General features: G+C 50.3%; 1 protein-coding gene across 2 annotated transcripts in view; it reads left to right on the top strand.

The window, feature by feature from the left end:
- The window catches only part of ADAMTS10 (ADAM metallopeptidase with thrombospondin type 1 motif 10), a 134,302-nt gene that overhangs the window by 98,301 nt on the left and 23,647 nt on the right, over positions 1-12,354 (top strand). For both annotated transcript variants that reach the window (XM_073324036.1, XM_073324037.1), the window contains 4 exons: positions 1,723-1,830; positions 5,298-5,443; positions 5,608-5,671; positions 8,050-8,152. In XM_073324036.1, coding sequence (XP_073180137.1) covers positions 1,723-1,830; positions 5,298-5,443; positions 5,608-5,671; positions 8,050-8,152 — 421 coding nt within the window. The remainder of the gene's footprint in view (positions 1-1,722; positions 1,831-5,297; positions 5,444-5,607; positions 5,672-8,049; positions 8,153-12,354) is intronic.

The raw sequence follows: 12,354 nt of genomic DNA on the forward strand, positions 1-12,354 counted from the left end.
ATCCTGAATCCCATTTGGTCCTCCCTCTGTATTAGCCAGTGGCCTTCACTTCTCTGCTGCCAACCTCCTTCCAGCACCTGGTCATCTTGGCCGCTGCCAGACTCACCAAAGCCAGTATCTGCGGCCACAGCAAGTGCTGCTTACCCCCCCCCCTTCCTGTTTGCTGGGACATTGCCAAGCGGGTCTGCCGCTCTGTTCATGCCGTGTAGTGGCTGGAGCAAAGGACTCAGCTGGTAGGTGGCAGTGTTTTAAGAGGTCTTGCAATCCACGCCATAAAGTCTTTATTCACCACAAGCATACCGGATATCCCTGCCCTGCCGAGGCTGGGTTAATGGAGGGCCATGGCCCTTTAGCTCCTGTTCTCACATCTCAGGCCGTGTTTCTACCATAATAAAAAAACAAACTATAATTTTGTTTTAAATACCCACAAACCTAGTTAAACTCCCCCCAGGGAGTCATTTTCTGTGTAATAGGCTTGTTCTAATAACCATAGGGCCACCATAGAGATCCGGCAACCAACTCAGCCACCCTCCTTAGATGCTGCGTTGCGGTTTGCAAGTGCTGAAGTCTGGATTTAAAGATTGGGGCCCAGAGCAGGTTCCGAGGGTCTGCGTTTTCCAGTTGAGCCGCTGTGATGGATTTGCAGAGTCTCTGTGATAGAACTGACTTTTGGGTGGGGTTTAAATGGACTGATGGGAGAAAAGGCCCAGCCGAGGGGAGCTTAGCTCGCCTGGAGCCCAGGAGGGGTCATGGTGGGACTGGGTTTGAGAAGCTGGAACTTGGATAGAGAGCTGCTCCAAAGGAGGAGTGGGATTTTAGGGCCGAGATGCACTCAGGACAGGACCTGATGAGAGAAAAGGCGAAGGAGACTCTAAGCCAGCCTCTGTCTCCTCCAGTCCTGGAGCTGACTGAAGGCCAGTTCAGCACCTGGCATAACTGAGAGCCTCCTAAAGGCAGATCTAAATTCTTCCAGCGGGAACAGTCCCCTAAGGACCGTTACACCATCTGGGGACAGTGGACTTCCTGTGGTGTTTGGGGGAGCCAGGAGAAAAGTGGCATAAACCATCTAAACCAGCTTTACACCTCTTGGGGATTCCCAGTTGCCCTGTAAACACAGATCTCCATCCACCTGGCACCAGGAGGGGCCAGGATCTGTTCCCTCGTGTTTATCATTCATAATGGAGATCCAGAGAAGGAGACATTCCCGCGAGCATCACCCCAGAAGGAAAGGACTGGGAGAAGGGGAAGGGCTGGACGCACTGGGTTAGAATTGGATGTACCGGGTAATCCTGGGAGACACTTTTTCTGCGAGGCATCCTCTGTTAAAAACTGAGTTCAGATGTGGTGGAGGCGCAGTTTGTTGCCTTAGTGCCATTTTGGTGCTTCCAACACAGGTGCAAATCTTTGAAAGCTCTGCTCCCATGTCTCCGAATGGACAATGAATGGCGTCCAAAGAACCAGAAATATCCTCAGGCCAGATCCCAAGAGGGGCTGAACTCAGTGTGCGTTGCGAGGTCTAAGCGCCTCTCCAGATATGACCCCATCTTTGTATTTTCCCTGCTGAAAATCTTTCCATTATGAGAATGTCCCAGACCAGCTGGAGCTTCTCAAAGACACCAACATGCTGCTACTGCAATCCTAGCTGCTGCGAGCACAAGTGATTCCTAATCTGTTTGTTTCTTTTTTCTCTTTCCTCCGCCCCGACCACGTCTCCCTTTCCAGGAAGTCTGCAGTGAGTTATGGTGTCTGAGCAAAAGCAACCGCTGCATTACCAACAGCATACCGGCTGCTGAGGGGACCATATGCCAAACCAATACCATTGAAAAGGGGGTAAGGAAGCCCAGGGCCCCAGAGTGAGTTGACAATGCATGGTTGAAGCAATTGTCGGATGATTCGTGTGATTACTGTTTGCATTGGTGAGCGATTTAAAAGCACTGTGTGCCCACCCCTGCCTCTTGCATCCCAGTGTGGAGGGGAGATTAAGGCTGGAATCTACCAAGGAGCACAATTGAATTTCAACTCATTTTAGGCTCAAGTGAGAGACTATATTACCCCCCTCATGAGGCCCAAAAAGTCTATTGATGGCAGAATTATCCACAGCACAATCCAGCGGTAGGTAGGCCCTGTGGTGTAATGGATAGACTCAGGAGATGTGGGTTCTGTTCCCACCTCTGGCCTGCTGGGTGGCCTCGGGCAAGTCACTTCTCTATGCCTCAGTTTCCCCTTCTGTAAAGCAAGGATAATGGCTTGTGAAGCGCTTTGAAATCTACGGCTGAAAAGGGCTAGATAAAGCTCAGTGTTATTAACCCATCACTTTTTCCAGTCAGCTGAGCGTGGACGGTTTTGGTTTTGGTTTTTGCCATGGCTATTTATTTGGAAAGTGAGTTGTGATTTGGCAGCATCCACGCCACTTCTGTGTTCGCTCAGGATTTCCATTGCCGATATTAGAGTAAGGTGACGTTTACGGCTATTTGCTGAGTGCTAACGTCAGGCTGTGAAATTGAAGGTCGAAATTGAAGGTCGTCATTCACGCTGTGTTGGTTAGCTGCTTGCCACCCAATCAGGGAAGAGGATCAACACCACGTGACTAGCTAACCCAGCATGAATTTCAGAGCTTGACTACTGACGTCCTGGTTCTCCATTGCCCGGGACCTCATGCAGACAGGGTGACGAGGGTGACTAAATCTGGCTATTAATGACTAACGTGCCGTTTGCAAGATGTACATGATGAAGAATCAGGCTCTGAACATTCACAATGAAATGGACATGAGTTTCTCCAATAGGGGGAAATTTGTTGCAAAGAAATTCAAGAACCGTTTCAAATCATTAATAGGTTTGTGAGTTTCAGGCAGAAAAAGAGGCAGAAATTGATAAGCCTGTTGTTCCTTGCAAATGGTCCACTCAGTTCGGCTGTAAATCAGATTGAAATGTATTAAACAGCACCTAGAAACTGGGCATTCCTGCTGGTCAGGCTTGGCCATACACCATGAGAAAAAAAAATTTTTCATGATTTTTTTTTCTAGTAATTTTTTCTTTTTTTACCCTTTTCTACCAGTCATTTTTTCAGCTAGTGATTGGCAGCTTTCCAAAGAGAGGCAATGTGTCGAGGAGTTAGAGCACCCAGGACTCATGGGTTCCCAGCTCTGACACAGACTCACTATATATCCCTATGCAAGTCACTTCACCTCTGTATGCCTCAGTTTCTCCATCTGTATTATGGGTATGATGGTACCGATCAATCTTTCAAGATGGAATGTGAGGCTTAATGTATTAATGGTTATGAAGTGTTTTGAGGTCTTTGGTTGATATAACCTTCAACTGAAGGTTGCTTTTTCAGAACCCCGGTTAGCCAAAGTTCCTGGTAATCCAGAGTTTGGCTGTCTCCCTCCTTGGTTTGCTTGCTGGGCCAGCCCCGAACTCTGAACACCTTGCTAGATCTGCACCTTCAGGTCTGCGCTGTCTTTTCCCCTTTTGGCTGGTGGGGGAATAAGGATCAAGCTGTAAGAAACAGCAAAGGGTTTTGGCTATCAGAGATTGGACTGAAGGGGAAAGAGGCGCTGCTGTGCTCTAAGTGGTACATAAAGATGTCTTCTGCCTACTCTCTTGATTCACCAGCCTTCTGGGTTATGGCAGCCCTGAGATTTCTGCATAATCCAGATTCGAGGCTCTCTGTGTTATTTTCCAATGGACTGTCGTAGTTGCTCTCTGGGAATCGGCTCCTGCATGGTGTCTGGTACCAAGAGCTGCTGCTGCTCACGCTTACCCCAGGGTCCAGGCCATACTGCCTGTTCTGCTCCTTGGCACCCTCTGTAGGCAGATCGCAGAAGAGCTGGGGAGGGAGACATGAGTCAGAGAAAAGAAGGGCAGGACTCTGGGGTGTTGGAGCTGACATAATCTTTGCCCCGTGTGACTGGGCAGGCTTCTTTCCTTCCTCCACTGCTGCTAGGGTGACCAGATGTTCCGATTTTATAGGGACAGTCCCAATTTTGGGGGCTTTTTTTTATATTGGCACCTATTACCCCCCACACACACACACCCCCGTCCTGATTTTTTACACTTGCTGTCTGGTCGCCCGACTGCTGCTGGTCAGAATATGCAAGTGCTGGGAAGAACAGGCCAGCTAGCCCTGGGCACGGGGAATGGATACATGGCCACTGTCTGCCTCAGTGGCTGGATGTGGCCTGGGGCTGCCGATCCAAAGGCTCCTGAGCAGCAGTGGCTCATGGCAGGAGGGTCAATCCAGGCCCCAATATCTTCACTTTTGCCCTTCCCTCCCTCTCTCCGCCCCCCACCCCAATGCTCTGGAAATAGTGGAAATAGGGCTCCTCCTCCCTTTCCGAATGGCTAGGCAGCAGTTCTGCGGAAAAGGACCTAGGGGTGACAGTGGACGAGAAGCTGGATATGAGTTAGCAGTGTGCCCTTGTTGCCAAGAAGGCCAATGGCATTTTGGGATGTATAAGTAGGGGCATAGCGAGCAGATCGAGGGACGTGATCGTTCCCCTCTATTCGACATTGGTGAGGCCTCATCTGGAGTACTGTGTCCAGTTTTGGGCCCCACACTACAAGAAGGATGTGGATAAATTGGAGAGAGTCCAGCGAAGGGCAACAAAAATGATTAGGGGACTGGAACACATGAGTTATGAGGAGAGGCTGAGGGAGCTGGGATTGTTTAGCCTGCAGAAGAGAAGAATGAGGGGGGATTTGATAGCTGCTTTCAACTACCTGAAAGGGGGTTCCAAAGAGGATGGCTCTAGACTGTTCTCAATGGTAGCAGATGACAGAACGAGGAGTAATGGTCTCAAGTTGCAGTGGGGGAGGTTTAGGTTGGATATTAGGAAAAACTTTTTCACTAAGAGGGTGGTGAAACACTGGAATGCGTTACCTAGGGAGGTGGTAGAATCTCCTTCCTTAGAGGTTTTTAAGGTCAGGCTTGACAAAGCCCTGGCTGGGATGATTTAACTGGGAATTGGTCCTGCTTCGAGCAGGAGGTTGGACTAGATGACCTTCTGGGGTCCCTTCCAACCCTGATATTCTATGATTCTATGATTCTATGATTCCAAAGAGCTGACAAAATTCCAGAGCCCACCCTGCCACCCCCTAAAATGCACCTCGGAGGCCTCCCTGTCCGACCCATCCCTGCACCTCCACAAGCCGAACTGGGCCCCGTGCTTAGTGTCACTCGCTCCTGGCCATCTCACATTGCTCCATCCCGGCTGTCCCCTGGGCAGCGCCGGCCTGACGAGCTGCCCACGAGGAGGCCATGCGCTCTCGGACGCTGACGCTCTGTGTTTCCCCAGTGGTGCTACAAGAGGGAGTGTGTGCCCTTCGGGACGCGGCCAGAGGGAGTGGACGGTGCCTGGGGGGCCTGGTCCTCCTGGGGGGAGTGCAGCAGGACGTGCGGGGGAGGCGTATCGTCATCCATCCGCCACTGCGACAGCCCACGGTAGGTAAACTGCTCGCGCTCCCCAATGCAGCCCTTCGCCTTGGGGAGCACCCTGGATTCCTGCCCTGCCACCGCAGTTTGCGAGCAGCACAGGGCATCCTTGCCTTCACAGCACGACCCATCTCACTTCGCCCCCTCTCTCCCCTCTTGTTCTCTGTTGGAAGGCCGACCATTGGAGGGAAGTACTGCCTGGGCGAACGGAAACGCTACCGGTCATGCAACACTGATGTAAGTAGCAAAGGTGCTCTCAGGGGGGTGGTGGACGGTGAGGCAGATATGGCTCTGCAATGGGATACGACTACAACCCAGGCCAAAGCAACTGGGGGAAGGGTTACATCGCACAGCAGGGAGATGGTCGTTCCTCTCTGCATGGCTCGGGGGATGCCGGGTACCGTGCTGGCATCCACAGAAGCAGAAATACCCTGACAAGCTGGGGGCAGTGCAGAAAAGAGCCACAAGACGATCAGAGGGATTCAGTTGTGACTGAAGCTTGGAGTGATGTGGCTAAGTGAGGAGATGGTGCAGCAACATCTTACACATACTGGCAGGGGTTCAGCACAGGGACAGGAAAGGAGCTATTTGGTGTGGTCGATGGAGTCAAGGCCAAGGAACCATGGGGTGAAATTAACGAAGGAGAATTTGAGGGGAACTCTCTGACACTGAGATAATGCTGATGACTGTGGTGGAATAGCGGCTCCAAGCCCCAGTCAGGGACCATGACCCCACTATTCTAGGGACTGAAGACAAACATAACAAAAAGTCCCTGCCTCAAATCTTCCATTAAACCGCAGAGCAGTGTCCCAAGGGAAGGGGTGAAAGCCTTATAAGAGGCCAATGGAAAGTTAACGTAAAGCTAGACTAGAAGGCATCTGGTAGAGGACAATCCTGCATCTGTCCCAAGGACAGTGACTGAATGGCCTAGAACAGTGGTTGTCAACCAGGGGTGTGGGTCCCTCTGGGGGTGTGCAGCGGTCTTCCAGGGGGGTCCATCAACTCATCTAGGTAGTTGCTTAGTTTTACAACAGGCTACATAAAAGGCACTAGCGAAGTCAGTACAAACTAAAATGTCAGACAATGACGTGTTTATACTGCTCTAGATACTATCCACTGAAATGTAAGTACAATATTTATATGCTAGTCGATTTATTTTATAATTATAGGGTAGCAATGAGAAAATCAGCCATTTTTCAGTAGTAGTGTGCTGTGACACTTGTGTGTATTTTTATATCTGATTATGGGAGCGAATAGTTTTTAAGTGAGGTGAAACTTGGAGGTACACAAGACAAATCAGGCTCCTGTCTGGAAAGGTTGAGAGCCACTGAATAGAGCCTTTGCCATCTCTTAACGTCTATGATTCTGGGATTTCATTGCTGCCAGCTCTCAGATCACAGTCTGTATTTGTGCAATTCTCCAACCATTGTGACTTTTATATTCATTTGCAGGCTGCTAGTGACATTGATGGCATTAGTCCGGTGGCTCTCTAACCTTTTATATTGGTGACCCCTTTCACGACACAAGCCTCTGAGTGTGAGCCCCCCTTATAAATTAAAACCCCATTTTTATATTTAACATTATTTGAAATGCTAAATTTATGACCCTGTTTTTTAAAATGAATGTACCTTTTCTTGCCACTTTTAAATTAAGACTAAAACACGTTTGTATTGAATTATTGTTATAAGCATTAAAGTTTGTTTTTTGTAATGATGATTGTTTAATACTGGGGGGGCGCGAAGAAACTTTGCCAGTCTCACTTTTCACAGCAGACTTAGCACTCCACTGCCACCCTTACTTCTGCGCTGCTGCTGGCAACAGAGTTGCCTTCAGAGCTGGGTGGCCCGTGATCGCCACCTAATAACCTTGCAATGCCGAGGGGCCACGACCCCCAGTTTGAGAACCTCCCCCTTCGTCATTGAGAGCCTTCCCATTGCCTTCAGTTGGCTATGTATCAGGCCCCTAACATGATTCACAAATGATTCCACAGAGCTGGAGCACCCACGGGGAAAAATTAGCGGGTGCTCCGCACCCACGGGCAGCCAAGCTCCACCCGCCCCCTCCTCCTCCTTCCCTGTGCGCGCCACATCCTTGCTCCTCCCCGGCCCTCCCAGCGCTTCCCGCCCACCGCCTAACAGCTGTTTGGTGGCAGTTAGGACTTTCCGTGAAGGAGGGGGAAGAGTGGGAACACAGCGTGCTCAGGGGAGGAGGCAGGGCGGGGCGGGGACTTGGGGGAAGGGGGTGGAATGGGGACAGGGCCAGAGTTGGGCAGGGGTTGAGCACCCACTGGGCAGAGGAGAAGTCGGTGCCTATGCTGGTTGGGATCCAATGGCAGGTGCCATTGGCCTTCATGCTACCCCTGGGTTTAGAAAGAAGATGCCCCTCCCATGCTATAGCACTCTACAGTTGGCCAGGGACATCACTGGCAGGGGTTATTGGCTTTCTCCTTGACGTGCCAATCATTGGCCATTGTTGGAAGCAAGATGCCCATTTGAAAGGACCATGGGTCTGCTTTGATACGGCAGTTCCTCCTTGTAGGTCTTATGCATGGTCAACCTGGCTCTCCACTAGGCTCTAGGGAAGCCACTAATCTCACTTGAATCTGTGTCCCGCAGGACTGCCCTCCAGGTTCCCATGACTTCCGAGAGCTGCAGTGCGCCGAGTTCGACAACATCCCCTTCCGAGGGAAATACTACACCTGGAAAACGTACCGAGGAGGTGAGTGGCACAGGACTTGTTCGGCAATGGTCCTCTTGCTGCTTCCCCAGTGCATCTCTGGGCCTCAGGAGCTCTGGCAGCCGGAGTTGGAGCAGAGTCTTATTAATAGGAGCTCACTCACACCTTCTGCAGGGATGTGCAAACTCATCAAATTTGCAGATTCGCACATTTCGTCAAATCTGTCTTTCCAGGGGTCCCCCGTTCCTGTGGCATCCCAGTCCCTTTTTAAAAGCTGTCTGCATCCACATTTAGAGTGACTCTTGCGTGACAAGTGGAAACACACTTCGCTGATGGAAGTATTGTTCTCCTCCAGAAACTGGCATGATGACACTACCTAGCAGTTCTCCTGCTCTTGTTCGTGTTACTCTATGCAGTTGCTTTTTAAATTCCTAGCTATGCAGACAAAAATCCAAAAGGATAGGGGCTGTTTAGTTTATTTCTTTGGATCCGATTGTTCCTTAATCTCTGAGTGGTATAAACAAGAAGACCAGAGACATAAAACCAGGAGTTGCGTATTGACTGCTCACTTTAGTTCACTACCCAGCCTCTGGCCGTGGCCAACACTTGATGGGCATAGAGGGAAAGGGAAATCCTCCCATAATTAGGGCTAGATGGACAATTGGTGCCGGGGCGGGGGAGGCAGGGTATTTTTGAGTCAAATGAAATGAGTTTTTCAGTGTTTCTTGTCAGAATGTAAAACCAGACAAATTTTGTTTGGGGTCGAATGAAAAAACAAAACATTCCATTTATGGGTACGTTTCTACCCTCTGGGGAGTTGTTTAGAGAAATTTAGCTTAATTTCCAAATGAGATGTTGTTCCTCAATGAAAAGTTGACCCATTTTATATTGAAAAATATTGAAACGGTTGGACTACTTCAGAATTCCACCCACCCACCCCTTGGGTTTTTTTCTGGCCTAAATTATTCGACCGAAATTGGTGGACCATTTCGGTTGACCTGAAGTTGTAATTTTCAGCAAATAAACTATTCACTGGGAAATGTTTGCCCAGCTCTTCCCATAATGCACTAGGCTCACTCACACGCACAGATTTCACGTTTCACCACCTGGCATTTTAGACTGTGTCCAGCCCAACTAGGGAAGAGAGCGGAGTCTACCCTCTGAGATAGCTGGTGGCTAGCAGTGCCCCCCTCGTCTCTTCAGTCAGTTCTAACGGGTCTTGTAGAAGTGACTGGCTAAAAGGGAGGAGGTAGGGGGAGATCTGTGTGGCAGAAATCTTTTAATAACGAGAAAGAACAGTGCGTCTCCTTCATGTACTTAATGAACTTGACTGGGGAACTCCTTTGCAGCTGTGTAAATAAGCTTACCTCCCTGGGGGGACCCTGCATCAGGAACAGATGTGCTGTGGCTGCAGGGAATGGATCAATAAAAATGTAATAAAATGGCAAAGCAATAAGTCAGACAATGCCCCCGAGGGATTTCACAGTGGAAAATGCAGTTGAAATACTTGCTTGGACCTCTTGCTCCGTGCCAGCTGAGAGATAGGCGTGGCCTAGTGTCTGACTACGGGGCTTGGTGCAGTGAACTATTGGCTGGTTGCATTCCAGTCTACCTCTGACTCTGATTTCTTCTGTGACCTTGAGTAAGGTGCTGCCCTGCTCCTTGCCTCAGTTTCCCCATCTGAAAAATAAGACGATAAAACTCCTCTTCCTCTGAGGAGGACACGAGACATCATAAGTTAATGTCTGCAAAGCACTGGGGAGTTGTCGCTCTTTAAAAACATCCTGGTTTTGCTGTTGGCTGTGATGATAACTAATAATAACAATACTTTGCTCTTATGCACCCTGTTCATGCACAAACCTGAAAGCTCTTTGCAAAGACAAGTCAGTGTCATTAGCTCCATTGCACAGATGGGGAAAGCAAGGCACGCAGAAGGGAAGCGATTTGCCTATGGTCATGCCAGCAGAGGTGGGAATACAACCTAGGTACCCCAAATCCGAACCTACTGTCCCAGCTACTGGCTAGATATTACCAAGGTATTCCATCTACCTTGGGAACAGCCAGGCAGTACTGTGTCCATTGTGATAATGCTGTCTAGTTTACAATGACAGAGAGCATGTTGAATGGTGACTGTTGTCAGTATTATTAGAGGACACTCCCGACCACCAAAGTGCAAGAAAGGGAAACTGAGGACTGAGAGGCAAATGCTGACTGGGCCCCGTATGAAGGCCCCAGAGTTCAGTGGGGATGGTGGCGCTAGCCGGACTATCGCAACTTGCTTTGCGCATGAGAATACCAGTGGCTGGTTTGAGGTGACCCTGCCAGCAATGGTGCCTGGCCGGCCAACTCCCCAGGGATCAGGGTAGCTCAGAGGGAGTGATGCTGGGTGTCCTTTGGGAGTGGGAGCAAGTCTGCTGAAGACCATGGTGCGACCCCAGAGGGGAGCCTGCTACGTGTCTGTCTGGAGGAGGAAGAGGTTGTCTCAGGCAATCCCATCTGCCATGTTGTTGTTTTGAGCGAATAAGAGGCAGACTCAACATTCCCAGATATAGGAGGCCGAGTGGCCTGTCCAGGTGCCTCCATTTGCATCTGATATTTTTCCCTCAGAGCTTCCAAGGATCCGTCAGGGATTATGCTCTTCTCTCTCTCCTTTTCTGCCGCCCAGCTGGTCTGGGGTGTGCTCCCTCCTGTCTGGCTGCTGGACAGGAGAGGGATTCGGTCCCCTTCTCTCTCCCAGGCATCAGTTCCACCCTTGGGACATACTCTACTCCGTCCTGGAGTCTCTTCTGAGTTCCCATAGTTCTCTCTGCTCGTTCAGCTGGTGCCATCTTGGGATAGACCCTCTGGGAGCTGCTGCCTCACCCTGCAGGGAAATCTGGTACCCAGCACCTGGTAAAGCCAGCTCCAAGTGCCTCTGGCTCCTTGTTCCCCCTTCCACTAGCTCCCTCAGATAGGCTCCTGTCTGAGGTAACCAGCTTCGGCTCTCAGATCTTGGCCGGCTCCCCCAGCAAGGGTCATCAAGATGTCCCGCGTGTGATTGCACCGGGATGCCACCTTTTCGCCAACATGGCTGCCATTGCATGGGACAGGGAGGGAGGGAGGCCCTGTGCTGGGCAAGATCCTGCTTAGGGCCAACCCTTGTCTTTATTAGCAAGGTTTAAAGGCACAGAGCATCCCTGTGGCTCAGCTGGGGGAGGGAGCCGGTTCCCAGGGAGGGTAGGAGCAGTCAGCTGCAAGCCTGGCGCCAGCTGCCGGGTCACTGGCGAATTGAGGTTGGGTGTTGCATGGGGCCGGTATGGCGTGTTTTCCTGGTGGTGATTTATAACAGTCCTGGAACCCAGACCCTGGGAGTGCAGGATACACAGACCCAGTGAGAAGCACTGAGCTCAGCCTGTCCAAGTTTAACAGTCAGCAGATACCTCTTGGAATGTGGCTTTAATTGTTTGTTTATTTTGTTTTATTCACTTAGTTATTCATTTGGCTCTTGGCAAATGTCAGAGCCAAGGGAGCGGGGAGCAGCTCATGGGGTCGGGGTGGGGAAGCGGGGTCTGCTGAAAACAGGAGAGATTGCTCATCATAAGCTATTATGCACTTTAATTCCTTCCTGGGGGAGGTAAGGGGGGGACGGGAACAAAACACGTCCTCTGCGGCAAAGCATTGTGGGTAAATGCAAGCACCCATGGCTGTTCTTTCTTATTGACTTTGGATGGACCGGACCAAAGTCGAAGAACACACATCTTGGTGTTCCTGATGAATGTTTTGTGGATCAGCCTAGTTTTCAAAATATGGAATTTTCACACCATTTACCCATGATCCTTTGTTGCTCAGGAGCTTCTGTCCCATCAGTCTTTTTGGTTTCCCAGCTGCCTATGAGCTGGTGCAGAATAACACCTAGAAAGCCAACAAACCAGCATGGTTCTGCCCCGAAAAAGGAGTGGGGGAAAGTGGCTCCTTCTTACACAGCAAACCCACCCCTTGGGTATATTCAGAGCCAGGGCTGCTCAGCACAAAGAAGCTTTCAACCCTATTCGCCCTGCAGAGCCAACTCGGCTGGGAGAGAGTGAGCTGGATTCTCTCCTGGCTCAGCATGGCCAACACAAGTGGTTACCTCCATTCGAGATGCAGGGCCAAATTCTGATCTCACTTAACCCCAAGCAATTGCAATGAAGTTGAAAGGTTGCCTAGTAAGAGAGGGCCAAATTTGAAGACAATAGGGTAACAAAAGATCTGCCATCCTTGGGCCT

Source organism: Lepidochelys kempii, chromosome 25 (genome assembly GCF_965140265.1).
Source record: "Lepidochelys kempii isolate rLepKem1 chromosome 25, rLepKem1.hap2, whole genome shotgun sequence".
Lineage (NCBI taxonomy): Eukaryota > Metazoa > Chordata > Testudines > Cheloniidae > Lepidochelys > Lepidochelys kempii.